Raw genomic sequence first — 20,137 nt, forward strand, 5'->3', positions numbered from 1 at the left:
GAGTAATGCTGGTGAGTACTCTGGGGCTGTCTGCTCAGGACATGCACCTGCGCTCCTGGTGGAGCCTCTCCAGAGGGTAGATCCACACATGAGGTGCTGGGTTAGTGTCCTTCCTCTCCATGCCCACCCCAGTCCAGTTCAATTTGTGCTGTGGGGGGTTGCAGCACTGGGGCTCTGAGCTCCTGCCCCACCACAGCCTTGGCTTGTAGGAGTTAAATGCTAGATAAATGAATCCATTTCCCTCCACTGACCTTTGGCCCCTGTCCTGCACAGAATCCCCCAAGGATCCTGAGAAGCAAGCACAGTCTGTCCCATTCCCTGCCCTTACACAGGAGTCAGTGGGTCTATCCTTCAGCACCACATCCGCCACAGGAGCCTGGTTCTGCTTCTGCTGCAGTGCCTCTGACACAGCCAGCTCCTACCTGGGCACCTCTTGGCCATGAGTCTACCTTGCCTGTGCCCAGGAAGGAGGGGAGAGAGAAACACTCTCAGTACCCGGCACTACAGGAGCCCAGGGCACTGCATAGCACCCCACAGTGCAGGATGCAGCCACAAGCCATGTCCACCAGAAGCAGAGGGAGCCCTCAGGGAGAGGCTGCCGTGGAACTAGCATCTGCTCAGGACATGACTCCCCACGCTGCAGCCCATTCCCTGGCAGTGGGCCCAGACAACTAGAGTGCTTGAAAACTGTCAGGGCCTTGGTGTCAGCATCTCGAGCTACCACAGGGCTGCCAGCCTGCAAAGAAGAGTGGGAACCTCTCTTCCCTTCTGTATGCTGGCATTTCCAGATGGATCTGTGCATGGCAACATGTGTACCCAGGCTGAATGCAATGGTCCCTGTCCTACTGCCGCTGCTGCCAGGGCCTGTAGAGGCACTGTGTGGCATCTGAACTTCCCACGGAGCTGTGCCCCTGCTTAGATGGCACTGGTAGGCTGCAGAGTTTCCCCTCCAGCCTGCCCAGACCTCCAAATGTCCCTTGTCTGACCATCCTTCCTTCCAAGGGGTTGTACCCCTCCTGCCATGCTGACCCACAGGTCTCTCATCCTGCTTTTCTCTGCTCCTTGAGCAGTGGTAAGAAGTAAGGTTCCAGGGGGACCTCAGCTCTGTTGTAATCTTTGCTGCAGTCCCAGCTCTCTGGCTCTTCTCCTTTCTCTGCAGCACAGTCCTGTCTCTCTTCTCAGGGGCTCCTCTTGGGCTCTTGACCCACCCCTATTTATCTCAGTTACCTTCACAGGCCACAGCTGCTGCCCAACTAAGGACCCTGCAGCTGCAGCTCGTTTAGAGTAACTTAGAACCACATAGGTCTTACAATACAACATATATTCAGGCCCCCACATTTCCCCCCTTTTCTTTTAACAATTACACAATAACAATATACATACAGTTCCAGCTCTCAGGCTGCCTCTTCTATAGTCCCAGCTCTCTGGCTGCCATACACGTAAAGTCCCAGCTCTCAGGCTGCTATTCCAAAGTCCCAGCTCTCAGGCTGCCACACACGTAAAGTCCCAGCTCTCAGGCTGTCACAGCTCTCGGCTGTCCGGGGGATTCCATACCTTCTCTCTCTCTCTGTTTGGCTGCAGCTCGTCTTCACACGGGGTCACCAGTTGTTGCAATCTTCGCTGCAGTGTTGTCCTTGCCTCTCTGCTGGGGCTCTTCTCCTTCCTCTGCAACACAGTCCTGTCTCTCTTCTCAGGGGCTCCTCTTGGGCTCTTGACCCACCCCTATTTATCTCAGTTACCTTCACAAGCCACAGCTGCTGCCCAACTAAGGACCCTGCAGCTGCAGCTCGTTTAGAGTAACTTAGAACCACATAGGTCTTACAATACAACATATATTCAGGCCCCCACACAGCTCCTGGCCAGATCAGAAGCTCCACCTGAAGCTGGAGAGAAATATCTTTGTGCTATCAGAGCTGAGGGACGCTCCAGCTCAGCTGCAGCTCTGGGATCTCACATGAAGCCCTGGCACTGGGGGAGGCTGCTTCAGTATTTCCACAGACAAGACATTCCTGAGAGGTGACCTGACAGCAAGCTTCCCTCCTGCCATTCCAATTTCTCTGTCATACTGAATGAATGCAGCTCTTTTTTTCCTTTTTTAGACACCTTAAAAGCCCATAAATCAAATGTTGAGATCTGCTGTGGCCAAGAAAGGAAGCATTTGGAAAAAGAACAGGGGTTCAGGAAAGATGCCACTCCTGGTCACTTACCCCTAAAACCAGGATCCAGACATCTCCAAATACTTCTCAGTCTGAAGAAAAGAAGGCTCTAGGGAGACCTTCCAGTACTTAGTGGGGGCAGGTAGTGAAAGGATAAGAGGGAATAGTTTAAAACTGACAAAGGAAAGATTTAGATAAGATATTAGGAAGAAATTTTTCCCTGTGAGGATGGTAAAGCACTGGCACGTTGCCTAGAGAAGCTGTGGCTGCCCCATCTCTGTAAGTGTTCTGGGCCAGGTTGGACAGGTCTTGGAGCAACCTGGAATAATGGAAGGTGTTCCTGCCCATGGCAGGGGAATGAAATGAAATGAGCTTTGAGGTCCCTTCCAGCCTGAACTGTTTTGTGAAACACACCAACCCTTTCATGGCTTTCTCTGAAGACTAGAGCATCCATCTGCATCTCCAAGAGTCCTGCCTGTCAGTTAGGGGTTTTGACCACCAATACACTGGGAAGAAATAAAGGAATTGTTTTCCAGATTGCCCTAAAAAGTGGCTTTATTTACAAACTGTATGTCAACAGCAAGATGACTCTTCTTGCAGGGATGGGTTTGGGGAAGGTCCCCCAAATCACTGGGAGTAGAGCCCAGAATAGCGCTACTGCGCCACAAGCAAGTGCCATTTGCTATAAGCAAGGCCAAACAGACTTGGGTAGAGGTGGCCAAACCCCCTGGACTGCCCAAGTCTTCTCTGCAGCCTTTTGCCAAGGCAAACAGAGTGTTTGTCCTGGAGCTGTGACACTGCCCTCATGGAGGGAGACAGAGCCCCAAGTGCAGGGTTCAGCATGGCCCACACTCACAGACTGGCTGCAGGCAGCCCTGGCTAGAGACACAATTTCACCTCGAGGGCTGAGGAGCTGGGGACAAATCTGCCTCAGCACTCAGAAGTTGTTCTCTTGTGGTCACTGGCAGCGTGGAAACCCTATCACAGACACCAGTGCTATATGACCCCAAGAAACCTGAAAGCTGTAATGTTTTGGAGCACCTGTACATAACCAGACCTGATATTTGCTAATGAGCCACATCACACGCAAGTCAGTTGGGTGTGCTGCTCCCAATGGGTCATGTCGTACCAACAGGTGGAGGGCCTGGCTGTCTGTCACACCTCTGGGCTTTCTGCTGCCTGATGGCTGCCCCATGCTCCAGGACAACCATGTCCTTATGGATCAAGAGGATGAGGTTTCATCTGTTACTCTCTGGTGACACGTCTGTTTGCCTCTGCACTTGTCTCCGGCAGGGGCCCTTCTGTCTCATTTACCATTTACTTGAAATAGTAAACTATTTCAAGACCAGACTCTTTTCTGAACATATTTTCTCCTTAGAGACACTTGATTCTCCCCGGGACAGTCACAAGGAATTAAGAAGACTTGGAAAAATATTCCTGAGTATATTCTTCAGGGCTGCTCCTCCCCAGGACCATCCTTCTCCTTTCCTGCAGCTCCATGCCGTGTCCTCTTGCACTACCCGAATTTTGTGGGCTCACCATGAGTAGATATTTCTTGGCAATGCTGCACCTTCTGTGTGCAAAACATGAGAAGTTTTCCTAGCTGTAATAAATCTCACTACTTACTGTTCTTTTCCATTATTTTTATAGTGGTTTGTAGACTTTTCTCTGATGCATAACTGGCTGCACTACCAACATCCTTTTTTGGTTCCCTCCCTGCTTTGCACAAACTCAGATATGAAAGCTGTAGACTGGAGACCATCTGTGTAGGGAGCAATACTCTCATGCCAGGGCTTTGCTTCTTCTTGTCTAGATGGCTTACATGAGAAAGAACTAAACAGACACCTGGTTGGGAGTTTTCCCTGCCCAGCTGTGATTCTGCCAACACCTGCATTGGACTCCTAATCCTTGCTGCTATGCCTAATATATACAACAGGCAGGGTGAGCTGTTGCATTAAAATCCCCTATCCATACACAATGAGATTCACAGAGCTTTTCACAGAATCACAGAATAGTCTGAGATGGAAGGGACCCAGACGGATCATCAAGTCCAACTCTTAAGTGAATGGCCCATAGGATGATCAAACCCACAGCCTTGGAGTTACTAGCACCATGCTAGTAACTGAGCAACTGAGATTGCTAGTACTCCATTCAGCATTTCACATGTGATCTCCAATTAACTTTGGAGATAGAAGATTAATTTATCCACTGGAAAGCAACTATGAACAAGTATGCAGCAAAAACTCCCACCAGCATCCCATGATGCTCTGCTGGCTCCCCATGAAGCGCTTTCCCATCCTTCCCTTTTCTGGAGGTCATTCTCCTAAGTCCCAACTTCAGTCACTGAACTACAGTCAACTGCAGCTCCATCATGTATGGCAGTTACAAACCAGCACTTTGCTCTTTTTGACTCATTTACAGCTGTCAGGTGCATCCCAATCCAGCTATCTCCTTCCACGATATTCCTTCTCCCTCCTCAGTGGTATGATGGCACACAGAGAAATCTTAAAATAACCTTTCACAAAAATTCTGCCATTCCTTGCAAGTTGTGCCTGCATTTCAATGTCTCTTATGCTGTGTTTGGTCCCTCAAGAAGCTGCTCTGCCTGCCACCCAAACCATTCCCCCATTCCCACTCCAGCAACTGTGATGCAGGACACAAAATCCAGCTGTCACAATGCAAAGCTTCTCCCAATTACCTCACAGCATTTATGTTTTATACTTAATGCCACACATCTTTAACATTCTGCATATCAGTAGGTGGTGTTACAAGTCTCCTTTTCTCCCAGTACCTGTTAAAATGTTCCTGGCCCCAGGTACACACGGTAAAGTGAACCAGCAGAATAATGAAGGATACCATCAACATCCACCAAGATCATAAAATGGATCAAAGTCTCCATCTGATGTTACAAAAATTCCTCACAATTCTTAAGATGCTCCTACAGTGGACTTCTCAAACCACCCCATGGAAACACAGCAGGTACTGCCAGACTGGTCACTGAGGAAACACCACAGAACACACACTGGAACTGCCAAACTTACCACCGAAAGCAAAAAGAGCAGGCAGCTTGTCCCACCAACTACCATGTGTGACAGACACCATTTCTCCAGGTTCCCTTGAACCCACATCCTATGCCTAATCTTGTGGCTCAGCCTCAGTGGCAGCAGGAGCATCCAGTCGGTCCAAAACCCATCAGCTACACCTCAACGAGGCTGGGGTGGTGGGCTCCCAGCTGAATGCGCTTCCCTGTGCTGGGCAAAACTTACACCAACATGCTGCATGCTGTTACTTCTTCTCTTGAATCCTTTGGCCTCCAGTCCTCTAATTTTTCTCCATGTTTCAGGGAAGCAGTTGCTCAAGAGACACCCAGCACCTATCAGTTACCAGCATCCCAAAAGGAAGCTGGGCTTCACATGTCTGCATACCTGGAAGCTGGTGCCTGCTTGTTCCAACAGCTACAGCCCAGCAGCCTGACCTCAGCTCTGCCACAAACCTGGGAGAGGGGAGAGTGTGGCCAACCACTTGTGTGCTCTGATGGCAGTCATGCCAAGGTGCATCCCTCAGTGCAGGCTCACACTCCTCTCTGCCTGGTGCATCTCCAGACCATGAATCCAGCAGACATTTGTGAACACTGCAGAGCCCTGGGTGCAGGGCAGGATGTTTCTCCACAGCAGGGACCATGTGGTGTGCCTAAACCCCTTTCCACACTATGAAACTGGGCAGCACCTTTGCCATCCAGTGGGAAGGCAAGTCCCTCAACAAGCAAAGGCATTGGAGAACCTCAGGGAGGAGCAGGCAGGGACAAATTCCAGTTGTGGCACTTGACTCACACTGCCTGCTCTTCATGATGTGAGCTCCAGGGATCTCACATGCTCTGAGATCCCATGGCCTCTCTTTCAAGGGCTCCCCATTGCTGGTAAGTGACCCCTTCCCTGCACAGCTGATGCAGGGAGGCAGGGAGGCTTGGTTTCTGCCCCCTAATTCTCCCATCCTCTTCTGATGTGCGTTCTTTCATACTCCTCATTTGAAGTGCATAAGTCAGATGGAAAACTCTTCCCAGGTTTAACTAAGGATAAATTCTTTTCTCCCCCTTGCTATGACAGTGGCTGGATTAAGACCTTAGCTATATGTGAACAGTGGAGGGAAGCCCACATCATGGCCAGAACCTGAGCCACATAATCAGCCAAGGATTAAATCTCTTTCGGGCAGGGAAAGGAAACACTAGCTTAGAGCAAAATATTTAGATTCTGTGGAATATTGGCTAATTAGAATATTTCTCTTCAAATAGAACATTTATTGGAACACTGAAACAAATATTTGAGAACACTACCAAAGCCTTGAGTAATTCACGAGCAAAAGTGTTCCCTCATTTTTCAGGCAGCTTCGCCATTTACTGTTTGGAGTTGGGATGACTTCAGGTGGGACTGAGGTGCACGGACAGGTCTGGTGGCATGCATCCCTGTGGCCTGGAAATGCTGAATCCCTCCTGGCAAGGGTCACCTCCCAGTTTGAACCAAATGGCTGGGTGTGCTGGAGTGTGGAGTGTGCTGGAGTGCAAGACGGGCTGTCAACTTCCAAGACCCTGCCAGCAGCAGCTTGGGAAAGGACCTGCAGAGCTCTTCACGTCTTTCAGTCCTGTCTGGAGAGCTGCAGAGGGATGTGGACACAAATGAGATTCCTTAAATGGCCTTTTCTGAGATTCTGATGAAGTGAGCTGCTAATGTAAGTCACACTCACAGCTGCCATGTCAGGAGACTTGTTCAGTGATGCTGAGGGTCACATTCCACTACCATGGCTGCAGAAGCAAGGTAAACCCACCCGCAGAACCCTAGCAGATTTGGTGTAATTCTCCCAAGCCCACCCTGGCCCCAAACAGCTCCATCACATGCTTTGCCTTCTATTTTGCCCCCATTTCCCCCTACCATGTGAACAACCTAGCCCAATTCTTCCTCTCTCACGCTCAATTTCTGCTGATTTTGCACCCTTGTTCAGTGATTGTAGCCATGGTGAGTGATCCCAGTCAGGCAGCACTGCTGATACTCACCCCTTTGTCTGGCTATTTCTTGCTTTTTGCTCATCCTTTGGAAAGGGCTGGCATCTCTCTGGCCTAGCAGTCACCTCTCCATTTAACCTCAGCCCAGAGCCAGACACTTCCTTTAAATTTTGCACTACTGTCATTAATACTGGTATTTTCCTACATTTCAGCCAGTGCCACCTGATGCAACACCAAAACTGACTTTCAACACAGGCTGGAGTCTCTTCATTGGCTTTCACATACCCATTATCCCACATGCCAGTAGGAGACAAGCCACCAGGACACTCCTGTGAGCCTATGGATACTCTGCTCTTCCTTACATTAGGTGGGGCAGGGTTAGGGAAGGAGTTTGGGAGAGGCACACAGGCAAAACCACTTTCACAAAACAAAATCCATTGTCTTTTCAAAATATTATGCAGATGATGTATTATGCAGATCACCAATGCAGGACAAAGAAGTGAGGCTTAGGATGTATTGAACAAGCAAGATGATATCACACATCCTCCAAAGGAATGGCATTACAGGATTGATGAGGACTGGTGAAACCATCATGAGATGATCCAACTGTGCTGATAAAACATTTCCTGACTTTGTTTCTCTTAAAGAAAATAACTAAGTTTGGATGGAAGATCTGAGTAACAAGAAATAACTTCAGGGTGAAGTTGCTGAAAAAATGACACTGCCTCACAGATTCTTTTTTTCGCCTCCCAAGAACTTCCCACAGATTCTTTTTTTTGCCTCCCAAGAACTTCCCAGCTTCCTGATAGTCCTAGCTCAGGCTAGGGACAGTCTCCAGAGCTGCGTACTGACATCTTTTTCCTACAGTACTTCTGCTCCTCATACCATCTCTTGACTGCCAGACTGACCAGCTTCCCCCAAACCCTGACATTCCAGGGAATATATTACACATCTGTGAAGTTCCCCTCATTGTCTCCCACCAAGGCAGTCAGCTCTTCATGTTGATGTCAGATTCCTATAAGGCAGAAGGGCAGCCCAGGGCTCTCATGCACCTAGCACTTGTCTAGAGCTAAAGCTAGTAGAGATGAATGCCTTCAGAGATGACAAAAGACATTTGATCCATGATGGCATTCCCAGCAAATGCTAGAGGAGCAGTTATCTAGCCATCACTGAGAGATGCTTTGATGGAAATTACTGGCTAAGCCCTGCTCTCTCTGTAGCACTCTCCATGTATGTTCTGATGTGGTGATTCATCTGTTCATCTCTTCACTGGTACCACAGCTCAATCTACTTGGATGCTACTTCCATGAGACACCCAAGATTTTCCCATAAGCTTTTCATTATAAGAGTATGTTTTTGGTTGCTTTCAAGTTGCCAGACTGAAATTACCTGAACTACCCATGTCAGGCACACATCCATCAGCCTGAGTTAAACGTACACTGAGTTGGACCAAACCCACAAGAAACACAGTCCACGTATTTCAAATAATGACACAGGAAAAACTATTTATTCATAAAAGGAATTGTACTAGTTAGCTGCCTTGTTAAGAAGTCTGCACACCTTCTTATGTTGGTTGAAGCCACTAAAAACATCATTGTTCCAGCTCAGAGCAGAAAGCCTCTGGGCTTGGGTCCTTTGCGGCATACCTGTGGACCCTTTTGGACCTTGACCAAAGTATTAATTTCTGACAGTGAGTTCATGCCATACATAACTCTTTTGACTTTGTGGGGCAAAGTCTTGTAAGACACCACGATCGCTCCTTTTCTGCCATCTTCTTGTAGGCTCTTCTGCCTGTCTTTCCTGCCAAGGCACAGGGTGTTTTCTGCAGTAGGACTGAGGCGGTGACATGATGCTTGTAATAGCTGGGATATTTTTTTCATGTTATCACTTCATTAATCAAACTTGGGCTCAGGACACTGGGAGCCTGACTGGCAGCAGAGAATCCTCCCTGTTCACCATTCTGCTGACAATTCACTCAAAGATGTCTCCCTGTTCTCAATCACCCTTTCTACTCTTCTGCAAACTCATTTACAAAGTAATTCCTGACAACCAGTGTCTCACCGAGAATGGTACCTAGACTGAAATAACAAATTTAAATCCATGAAGTGACATTCCCTGAAAACAAAGCATTGAGAGATTGACACCTGGCACTTCAGAAAAGGTCTCTGAACTGCTATGCCAGTACCTTCCACATATAGGGGCTCATCTTTGAACATCTTGCTCTGCATGTCTTGTAAGGACTGATACACAGACTGTTCACAAAACTACTGCAGAATTTAGGCTTCCCAACATAGGAGAAAAAGACACTTCCATGAAGAGAGGTCCAACTTCATGATACTTATGTTTAGTCAGCAAATTGCTCTGCTACTTGATGCAAACGATGGAGAAGCTGGGCAGATGTGCCTATGAACACAAGAAACAGGGCTGCCTCAGGTCATACAGGGAATAACTCCTTACTAGGAGAAGCCAGGAGGAAAACACTTCCTTCTAAAAGTTTGACTTCAGGGTTGTGTTCCTGGATTGTATTGAATTGACATGGAGATACAACTCATGCTCAAGAAAAGGAATGCTTCTGATGCTTTTTGACATAGCTCTTCTCTGTGAGACTGGCATGCTCTGTCTAAAGGAGAACACCTCACGTTGGAGGCAGCAGCATTCTGTACTCACAGCAGAAGTTCCATTCTGTACTGGGAGACAATGAGAACTCATCACACGGCAGAGGCAGCATACGGCATGACATGAAAGAATGAACCAAAAACCTGTGAGGCAACATGACTTCAAGCCCACTAAATGAAGCTGCTTTGAAATTCTTTTTACAAACTCAGGGCAATGGAAAAGAGGTCCGTGCCAATCTGGTTACTGGGGCTTGCAACTGCACCCAATCTTCTTAGAAGAACCAAGGTGAATGCTTGGTAGAACAGCACTGACCTAGAACTTCAGCAGCTTCCGTCATGAGGTAGACAGAGGACCTTGCATCCAAAGGCAATGCCGTTTTTTCCTTCCAGAAAACAACGGATAAAGGCAGGATCAGTAAACACCTGAGGATTACTGGTGATGTGTCAGATTTATGTTTCACTGCCTGTTTATTTCATTCTGACAACTGAAAACCTAATTTCTACAATGCAGAGTTTTAAATTTCTTCATGTACATAAAGACCGAATAAAGCTACAAACAGTTAACTTGGGAGACCTCACAGGTGTGTGAAAAAGACACTTTACTGCACTCATAGCACTTGTCTGGTGCAGAATCTAGTACTTACCACTATGATGACTCCTGCATTAAGTATTGGCTTAGCAGGCTAGCATCTTGACAAATAAGGAGAATAAGAACAATTGTTGACTCAAGGCCCACACAGATGTAGAAGCAGTTACCTTCAACTTGCAGAACAATGGCCACATAAATAAACTCTTCAATGACCTCAGGTTATGGCCTGGACTCCAGTGGAAAGAGGCTTAACAAAATGCTGTGCCAGAGTAAGGACCCAGCAAACACTACATGGGACTGCATGGGAACTTACAGCACAGCCTAGAAACACAGATTTTGAACAGTGTGGAATCAAAAGTCTAGTTTTACAAGGAGACTTGGGGATTATCTCAGAGTAAGAAACTTAGCCTTAGGGTTAAAGAAGAGCAGTACAGCTTGCCCCAAGCTCCACTTGTACAGGCTGCACAAACCACCAACCCACAGGTCATTTATGAGGAAAGTTATGTGCACCAGAGCAAACTGCTGCCTTCTACTACACTGGAGACTTCAAAAATGAGGGGGTACTGCCTGTGACACCTGAGCAGCCAGATTTATTTTGCTCATTACTGTAAGATGCGGAGATCTTGGGAATGAAAGCAGAGATTCCACAGATCATAGAAGAGAAATTCAGGGAAATGGTGCTGGTAGCAGAAGAAAAAAAAAAAAAAGAGAGGTTGCCTGTCATAACCAGTATAACTGAAAGATCTAGAACTATTTAAACAAAGTTTAGGGAGAGAGTTTCCAAGGAAAAACAGCTGCCCCAAAAGACGGCAAAGGTGAATTTCCAGTGGGAAGACTTTCATCTCTAAAGTACTGAGAAATTCAGCAGTTTGCAGCAGTGGGACACAGGCCAAACAAGCCTGTTATACCTCCATCCACGGACAGAGAGGTTCCTATCAAAGCATGGCTCTGCCACGGCCAAGGCAGAGCTGTGATGTAATCTAAATGCTGCTTTGCAAAAGGTGAATTCATTCCATTACACCTTGGGCCAATGTCTGCCAGGTGAGAGAGCCAGCAAATGAAGGTATAAATCTTTCAAGACTTGGGCAAGAGAGACCAAAGAGCAGAAGTCAGGAACATGTCTGAAACCTACTGCAGAACAGCTAGGGAAAGTGTAAAAATTAAATTCTCACTTAACCTTGGTCAAATTGATCACCACCAAATGGTGAGATCGTAATGAGCAATTTCCTGCCTGGGCTGACCAAATGAAATAGAACTGCATTGTACTGGTCTTCTACCAAGGGCCAGATCCACAGAACAGTCAGATCCCATAGGAAAAGCAGGAAGGTGGTCAGCTGCTCTGTCCACATCGCTGCAGTACTCAGATAATGTTGTCAATCTCTTCAACACCAGGAAAGAAACACTGGCTGCTCCCTGAAGGTAAGATGACGAGACAAAGTTCCTGATAGGCACAGAGATACTCAGATTACCTAAGAGGACAAGGTTGATATGATGCATAAGTTCAGGCTCATATTCCTCAGGAACACATATTTGGGTAATTACTTTGCCCTTACACTGACAGGATTTATATTACTTTTGAATATCTGCTGCTGACATTGACTACAATGTAACAAAATAAAACCTGAGTACAACAGATGATGCTACAATCTACAATAGACTCATTGATTGTCATAAACCCAATATACCAAAACATAGTTCTCAACAGCAATTTTCCTAATTCTTTAATGCAGTTCAGTGTCCTGCTATGCAAAGCTTTTCAGAGCTAAGGTCTAAAAGGGCCACTGCACACACATGCACAGTGATTTTTTGATGCCTTCACAAGACATTTTCTCTAACACACAGAGAAATCCCTGCCAGGAGGAATGATACAACTTGCTGGCCTGAACAGGCCAAACTGAGGGTAAACAGAACTAAATGCTGTTCTGGGAAGTGAAGTTTTCAGGCCAAAGCTGCAGACTTCTCAGCTCAGGCTCATACACAACTGGGGATGGGGGTCAAACAACTCAAATATGAAACTCAGGTTTTAGCCATTTAACAATTATGAGTAACATTTACATTTAAGTTTTCACCACATGTGTTGGATACCACAGAATCATGGAATGGCTTGGGATGGAAAGAATCTTAAAACTCATCTTATTATACCCCCTGCCATGGGCAGAAACATCTTCCACTAGGCCACGTTGCTTCAAAAGCCCTGTCCAACCTGGTCTTTCACACTTTGAGAGATGGAGCAGCAACAGCTTCTATGGGCACCCTGTGCCAGGGCCTCGCCACTCTCCCATGGAAGTTCTCCTCATTATTCCAATAACCTTGCCCTCTGACAGTGGGAAGCCATTAGCCCTTGTCCAAAGTCCCTCTCCAGCTCCCTTGGGGCCCACTGAGGTACTGAAAGACTGCAGTAAGATCACCCTGGATGCTTCTCTTCCCCAGGCTGAATAATCCCAACTCCCATAGCCTTCTTTTTTTTCCTCTAATGAATAAGATTCTATTGTTGGAAAATTATCAGACAAAATTAAAGTGCTTCTCTTTTTTTTTAACAAAATCTTTACCTTTTTCCTTTGGTGCCCTATAAATAAAGTATCAAATAATGTTTATCCTTTCTAAATCTGCTATCTTACATGTTTCATTCTTGCTGGACATTCTTCAAGAAGAAATATACCACAATAATTTCTGCACAGGCTGAATTCCTTCAGATTCTGGATATTAAACTCAGATTCCTATTATCCAAGACACAGCCATGCTGTTTCAGTGTCCATTTCAGAAGAATGATTGGAGTTGTTTATCCATTGGACAAGTCAGACAAGTATTCCTTGTCTTCAGGGATCCTGCATTCAGGTTGTATTTCGTGGGGATGGGGGCAATGATGGGTGCAGAACAGAGGTAGGACAGCCCCTGAGCTCAATTCTTTCACATTTCAAGATGAACCAAAAGCACAGAATTGAAGCAAGAATATTTATGATTTTATATACCCTTTGCATTAACGTATTTTGGTAAGTACGAGCACTTTCAGGAGCTTCTCCTCGGTGACTTCGTAGTGCCTTCACCAGCGCAGCAGGACCGGCACCCGCCGAAATCCGCGCGGAACCGTCATAAGAGATCAGCGGCGGGATCCTTCCATCCAGATGGGTCCTGGAGCCACTCCCGCCGTTTAGGACCGGCGGGCCTCACCCGCTCCAACCTGGCAGCCAGCAGTCACCGCCAGCTGGCGCCCTCCGCACAGGCCGCCGGCACCGCGGCGATCTAGCCCCCCCGCTCCGGCGACCTCGGCAAAGACCGCAGGGAGCTACCGCGCCCAGGCCACCTCACCGCGCAGTTCGGCCCCGCCAAAGCAGCGACCCCGCCACAGCCGCTCCCCTGCCCTAGGAGGCCGCGGCGGCCGCTCCCGGGCGCTGAGGCGCTCGGCTACCGCGTGAACGGAGCCTGAGGGTAAAAACGGATCCCGCGCGCCGCGCGCACCCACCTCACCGCTCCCACCCGGCCGCGCGCACCCGTCACGCGGCGGCGCAGGGCACACATTGGCCGCGCCGAGGCACTTGCATCACGTGCCTCTTCTTGGCCAATAGGGGACAGCCGCGTGGCTCCGCCCCGCGGGGACAGTTGCTGTGCCGGGCGCGATCCCAGCGCGGCGGAGACAAAGCAGGCCCGCACCGCACCGCACCGCACCACACCACACCACACCGCACCGCACCGCACCGCACCGCACCGCACCGCACCGCACCGCACCGCACCGGCGGGGCGCGGCATAACGAAGTGCAGTGCGGTGCGGTGCAGTGCAGCGCAGCGCCGGCTGCTCACCCGGCGGTCACCCGTGACCGACAGGGGGCGGGGCGGGCTCGAGGCGTGCGCGACCGCCGGTGCATGCGGCGCGGGCGCAGGCCCAGGCCCGATGGCGGCCACGGCCGCCATGTCCCTGAGTAATTACAGCAGCCTGAACCGGGCCCAGCTTACCTTCGAATACCTGCACACCAACTCGTGAGTACCGGCTGGGGTGGGGTGGGCCCGCGGCATCCGGCCTGCTGGGGACCCCGCCTCAGTGCGATGGGCTCGGCCGAAGCCACGCGGGCCAGTGGGGTTGAGCGGCTCCCTGCCCCCGGCCCCGGCGCTTCGTGGTCCTTCCGGGGACCGGCTTTTGTACCGCGGGCAGGTCCACGGGTCACGGAGAGCTGGTGCATGGGGACAAGAGGCCCTGGGAGGAACAAGGAGTCACCTTGGGCAACCAAACCCGCACGGTCGACCTCTGCGGACCAGTGTGTGTGCGCTGTCGTGCCAGCCACCATCCCTCTGTAGCATCTGGCTTTGTTGAGACTAACAGGATTATGGTACTCTTTTTCCAGTCAGATTTTTTTGCATGTCACCAGTGAATCCCCCAAAATAACGCCTCTTGAGAAGAGACAAAGCCATTATTGAAGATAAGTTTCTTGTGGGTGCATGTCTAGAAAATGAGGAGCACCATCAGGGAGCAACACTTAAGTGGGGTCAGGCACCCATCAAGACTGCCTGCTGCTCCTGAGCCTTGTAATGGCAAGTATAGAGGAGACGGAAGAGCTCGTTCTGCCCGAACTGGAAGAACTCTGTGGAGCCACTTGGCATTGCTTCATTTGGATCAGCTGGTCACCGGTGAAGATTGTCTGCTGATGTTCTGTGGAAGAGTTGACTTACTGTCTATCAATAGAAGAATAAATAAAGTGCAGGCTTATCTTTTTGTTTTCCTTTTCAGCATGTGAATGATCAGTGGTCTACAGCAGTCTAAAGATGGCGCAGAAACATGGGCAACTTGGTTTCAAAGGATTTTTGTCTGGTTGGTTTTGTTGGTAGTGAGATACATCTACAAGAGCAATGCAAGAGCAGTTAAGACTAATCTCACATATACCAAGACCATTACAATCCATTTATTTTCAAATCAGGAAAGTAATGGGCTTTGAACAGGGAAATAAACTTAGTAATGGCTCCATGTCAGTTTTGGGTCTGCTCTTTAGCTTGGCTGGTAGCAGTTGCATATGAAGTGAACAATCTGGTGCCTGAAGATGGACAGTACTGAGTCATGTTGTGGTGCTGTTGTTGATTTGTGAAATTCTCATGTCCAGCTCCAGAAGACAATCTTTTTTTTGTGGATAAGAAGACTGTGCAGATGATGGCAATGCTCTTTCAGCAGCTTGTGTTTGCCTGCAAAGCTCCAGAACTCTGTCCATCTTCATAAGAAGATAAAGCCTGTGCTAAAGACTGAGTTGTTGCTGCTGTTGTCAAGTATATTAAAAGTCCTTCATGTTGCCATTGTGCTTACGCTACTGTCTGCTTGTGGTGTGCTGCATGTCTGCAGTGATACCTGCATTACCGAATTCTTGGAAAGAGCTGGAAGCCAACGCTTGGATAAGCCAAAGCCAGAGCTCCTTGTCCATCATGAGCAAAGAGCCTTTTGAGGTTGTGGGAATCAGTGCATAAGTGAAATGCTTCCCTAAGAATGGCAATAGGAGTAATGGAAGTCATTATAAAAACTAAGAAAGCAGCAAACTGACCCATAACAAACAACCTTTCCTGCTCCTCCAGAAAAAAATGAGCAAAAAAGAAAACAAGCTAATCCCCAAATCAACCCTAGGCCAGTATAGAGATTTTGATAGAGGAGACTGGTCTCCTCTGGACTTCTCTCTTGCTGAGGAACACCGTCACATCTTAGCTAAGTTCTAGTTCAGTGCTAAGTGTATTCTCATAGTAAAGGAGGTGGAAAATTTTTAAATTCTTTAAATTGCAGTGAAAGACCAACCATCTGGCTGCTAGGGTGCAGAGGAAAACCATGCTTTTTTAAATTTTTTTTTTCTCCTTCCCTTTTAAGACCTTCTTTCAGAAAAAATTCCATATGTCTGACTCGGAGCACTCAGTTTGAAATGCTTTACAGGAGACAGTTGATCAGGTCCCTGAGCTTGAGGAACTGCAGCAGATCTTGCCAATAGCAGCTTAATGCTTACATGTCTGATGGGACGTGGAGTTGAGCCTCCAGCATCTACATGAATAGATTCAGTTGCCATATTTTTTAAAAGTAAAAATATCACTGTGCTTTTCCAGCTTCCTTGAATAGTTGAGTGAAGACAGACTTTTTATTAGGTTCCAAAGTGATGAGACAGAGGGCAATGGCTTTAGCCTAAGAGTGTAGAGTCACACTAGATAGAAGGAAGATGTTCTTCCCTGTGTGGGTGGGGAGGCCCTGGAACAGGGTGCCTAGAGAAGCTGTGGCTGCCTCGTCCCTCAGAATGTCCAAGACCAGGTTAGATGGGGCTTGGAGCTACTTGGCCTAGTGGAAGGTTTTCCTGCCCATGGCTGTAAGTTGGACTAGATGACCTTTAAAAGTCTTTTTCAACCCATATGTTTCTATGTTAAAATTCTTTTAAATCCTAGAATGAAAATCAGTGTGCATAAGCACATGAAAATTGCATGTGCATTGTTTTATGACTTTCCAGTGTCATCTGCTTTCCTTTACATTGGTTTTCTATAACAATTAAATGTTTATATTAAGACACTTCCAAAGTTATTCATTGAGATGATGCCAAAAATATAACAGTGACCAGACAATTTATATTAGCATATTTTGAATATTTATAATAAAAAATTGAATTATTTTGTTAAAAGTTGAGGACCTGTGATTGTCTTCTAACAGTAGGTAGCCTTTAGTTTGCAACTTGTGTGTTGTTGTGTAGCTAGAATTGTCCTGGTGAATACAGTTGGAGTCGAAGAAAGTCACTCGAATAGACTTCAAGATGACTAAATGATGGACTTGAGAAAAACTAGTAATAACAGACCAACAATATGTCCCTACCCCCCTCCACCAAATTCCCTCTTCTTCTTGTGCTTTTTGTCTATTTTGGCCTGAAACAGAGTGCATTATTTAGAGAATGTCTGTTTTTCCTGATGCATGTGCCAAAATAAAGCATTTTCCCAGATGTGCTTTCCTTCAGAAGAAAAGTGAAGTCTTGAGTCTCTCATTAGTAATTAGGTACTTGTCTGCAGGATCTGGAGTCCACTTAGGTTCAAGCTGGAAGTTCCTGCAGGAACAAAACAAATTTTTCTTCCCTTGGGACATTACTCCAAATGATTCTTTGTAGAGGCGTTTGAAGTTAGTAATGTATTAGAGCCATCTAACTTGACCTTTTGTTACCTATGTTTCAATAAATTGCCAATGTTGGATTCCCCTTTTAGATTCCTTATCAAGCCTCCAGTTCTGCATGGAGCTGGCTCAAAGGGAAGTGCACATTGTGGGATGATCCAGGCCAGTCTTTGTCTACCCAGATGAGCTGTTGTTGACTTTATGGATTTTGATACTCCTTACCTCCCTTCTATATGTTGTTTCACCCATTGTACGGCAGTAATAGTTGTATTTTGGGTACTCTGATGCAGGTTGTTGTTGCCTCTGATGATGCCTATCTAAAATAAGCTCACTGTGTTTGCAGGTTGCTAGCAAGCTCTGATAGGCTTTATTTTGCCAACAGTTTGTCTTGTTTTTTTAAAGTTGTGCTGCAAGTAAAATAATCCTAAACTTTTTTGAGGAGATGTGAGAAATGGTCACTGGTTGATGATGATGGATGTGAAATATTTCAGGCACTTTTGACTGTAAGGCAAGACCAATGGGTTTGTTTGAGATTAGCTGATTAAATGAGACCAAAGCACTTCATCTGACTTAAGTTAGGTATTGACAAGTGTGTTCAAATTCATAAATTGAATAGAAGACTTTTATAGTATGTATTCATTTCTGTTAGTGATAACTAGCTGGAGTGAATTTTCATTGGCTTGTAGCAAGGTTTCCCTTTGCTTGTGTCAGCACAAGAGGTTGCAGTTTTGGAAGATGGTCAAGTTTAGTAGTGTCGGGCTATGTGAATATGTTTTGTTTTGCCTTTCTTGTCTTCTATAGCTGTGCTATCGATTGTTTTGTTTCAGCATCTTTCTTTGGAAATCCTTATTTGTATCTTATTTGCATCTTTTCTTTGAAGTGTTCCTAAAATTGTGGAGTAAAAAGTGCTCTTTAAGCATTGCTACTAGTGCTAGAGCATGCATTTGCTTGTGGGTCACTTCCTAAATATACTTCGGTGATGTTGACCTGTGGAGCTGAATAGACACTTGTAAACTCAAGAGAACACGTGAAATCTGTAATCATCTTACATATCTGCTCACTCACCTCCCCAGCGGAATGGGGAGGTGAATGGTACAAGGCTGAAACCATGGGCTGAGATAAGAACTTTTCAAATACTGGAGGGAAGAAACATATAATAATAATAGGAAAAAGTGAGAGAGGAATAAACCCCAAAAGTCAAGTGATGCTCAATACAATTGCTCAGCACCCACTGACCCATGCTCTCCCTGTCCTCCAGGAGTGATTGGCACCTCTTGGCCAGCTCCCCTGGTTTGTACACTGAGCAGAAGATTCTGTGGTACAGAATATTCCTCTGGCTGATTTGGGTCAGCTGCCCTGACCATGCTCCCCTCCAGCTGCTTGTATAGCTGACTAGTGCAGGACATTGAAAAGCCCTTGACTTAGGGTATGCTTGGCTTGGTACCAGACATCAGTGTGTTATCAACATTATACTCGCACTAAATCCAGAACACAACTCTTAACACCTACTGAGAAGAAGATTAACTGTATCCCTGCTGAAACCACGTCAGCCGGAAATCCTGTTCAAAGGAAGGAATACCAAGATTGTGTTTCTATGGAAGCTTTCTGTTTGGATAGATAGTCTTCCAAACACTGTTCCCGTTGGTCTTGTCTCTGCGGGAGAGTGGAGATATGGAAATCTCTGTTCCCATGGTTTTAGTGATAACTTTAAAGCCTCATGTGTTTTCCTCTGACTGGAGCTGTGTTGATGGGTTCAGTGTGATCACCCTGAAGATGGCTATGAAGGCGTGTTTTGTGGTTATTAACAGTGTGGACAGCTATATATTTTATGTGTGTCTGTTCTTGGAAGGCTGAAAATATGAAGAAATTTCTTCTTGGTCACCTGTTGGCTGTATTTGAGGGTTTTGTGCAAACTGAAACATGCTGATCAAACTGGTTTCTGAGGTCTTAGTCTCTTCATTGAACAACCTGGAGGAGTAACAAATTCTATCAGCTGTTTCTCCACATCTTTGCTGTTAACCTTATGGTGAATGTGGTTCATCTATGTTTAAAAAATTGTTAGATTTGAAGTTAGGTTGCCAGCTTGGTCTTGAAGTGGAGATATGGCATTTATGTCAACAGACAATGTATTATAATGATTTTTATTAGCTGCTTAATTTTTCTCACCATCTGTTTCAATGTTGAGGCATATAACTAATGGCTTCCACATGGGAGCGGCTTAAAAGAGGTGGAGTTAAAGAGGCTGGAAACTAAATATGTCTCTTGAGATTGTTGAGATTCTCGTTTATTTGAAGGTCTCTTTTTTTAAGTGTTGGTGTAACTCTGCTGATTTCTGTTTCATTGCAGAACTACCCATGAGTTCTTGTTTGGTGCCCTTGCTGAACTTGTAGATAATGCCAGGTATGTACCTGAGACTGCCTAATTTCCAAAGTAGCTTTGGTTAAGATTTAATTCACCTATGTATTAGTTGATCTTAAGCAATTTTCACTTCTAGTAGATTTTAAAGAAAATAGAATTTTAATTTAGTATTTCATTTGCTCGTCTTACATTGCCACATCAACTTCCTAAAAGAAAATAATTATTCCTGGAAAGACAGGTTTGAATGAATCCTGGAACAACTCATATTGGAAAGGAAATTGATAGCAGAAACAAGAGAGATTTAAAGAAAAAACTAGTCTGCCTTTTTGTGTA

The 20,137-nt window shown here is 46.5% G+C and overlaps 1 protein-coding gene and 2 long non-coding RNA genes across 6 annotated transcripts in view; 2 read left to right on the forward strand and 1 right to left on the reverse strand.

The window, feature by feature from the left end:
- The window catches only part of LOC113460104 (uncharacterized), a 20,986-nt gene extending 14,312 nt beyond the window's left edge, over positions 1-6,674 (forward strand). Inside the window, exon 2 of the long non-coding RNA XR_003381834.2 lies at positions 6,534-6,674. This is a non-coding gene — a long non-coding RNA (uncharacterized LOC113460104). The remainder of the gene's footprint in view (positions 1-6,533) is intronic.
- LOC141731173 (uncharacterized) lies at positions 2,982-13,935 on the reverse strand. The gene is made up of 2 exons (XR_012583127.1): positions 9,518-13,935; positions 2,982-7,502 (listed from the first exon to the last, which is right to left on the reverse strand). It is a non-coding gene; the product is annotated as an uncharacterized LOC141731173 (long non-coding RNA).
- A 58-nt stretch (positions 13,936-13,993) lies between these two features.
- MORC2 (MORC family CW-type zinc finger 2) overlaps positions 13,994-20,137 on the forward strand; it is a 45,538-nt gene continuing 39,394 nt past the window's right edge. Inside the window, exons 1-2 of one of the 4 annotated variants that reach the window (XR_012583126.1) lie at positions 13,994-14,325; positions 19,793-19,846. Coding sequence is in view for 3 of the 4 variants with exons in the window: in XM_074554749.1 (XP_074410850.1) it covers positions 14,240-14,325; positions 19,793-19,846 (140 nt within the window). In the remaining variant the exon portion in view is untranslated. The remainder of the gene's footprint in view (positions 14,326-19,792; positions 19,847-20,137) is intronic. The other 3 variants (XM_074554749.1, XM_074554748.1, XM_074554750.1) reach the window with 3 other exon arrangements.

This window comes from Zonotrichia albicollis, chromosome 18 (assembly GCF_047830755.1).
Source record: "Zonotrichia albicollis isolate bZonAlb1 chromosome 18, bZonAlb1.hap1, whole genome shotgun sequence".
NCBI classification, from domain to species: Eukaryota; Metazoa; Chordata; class Aves; order Passeriformes; family Passerellidae; genus Zonotrichia; species Zonotrichia albicollis.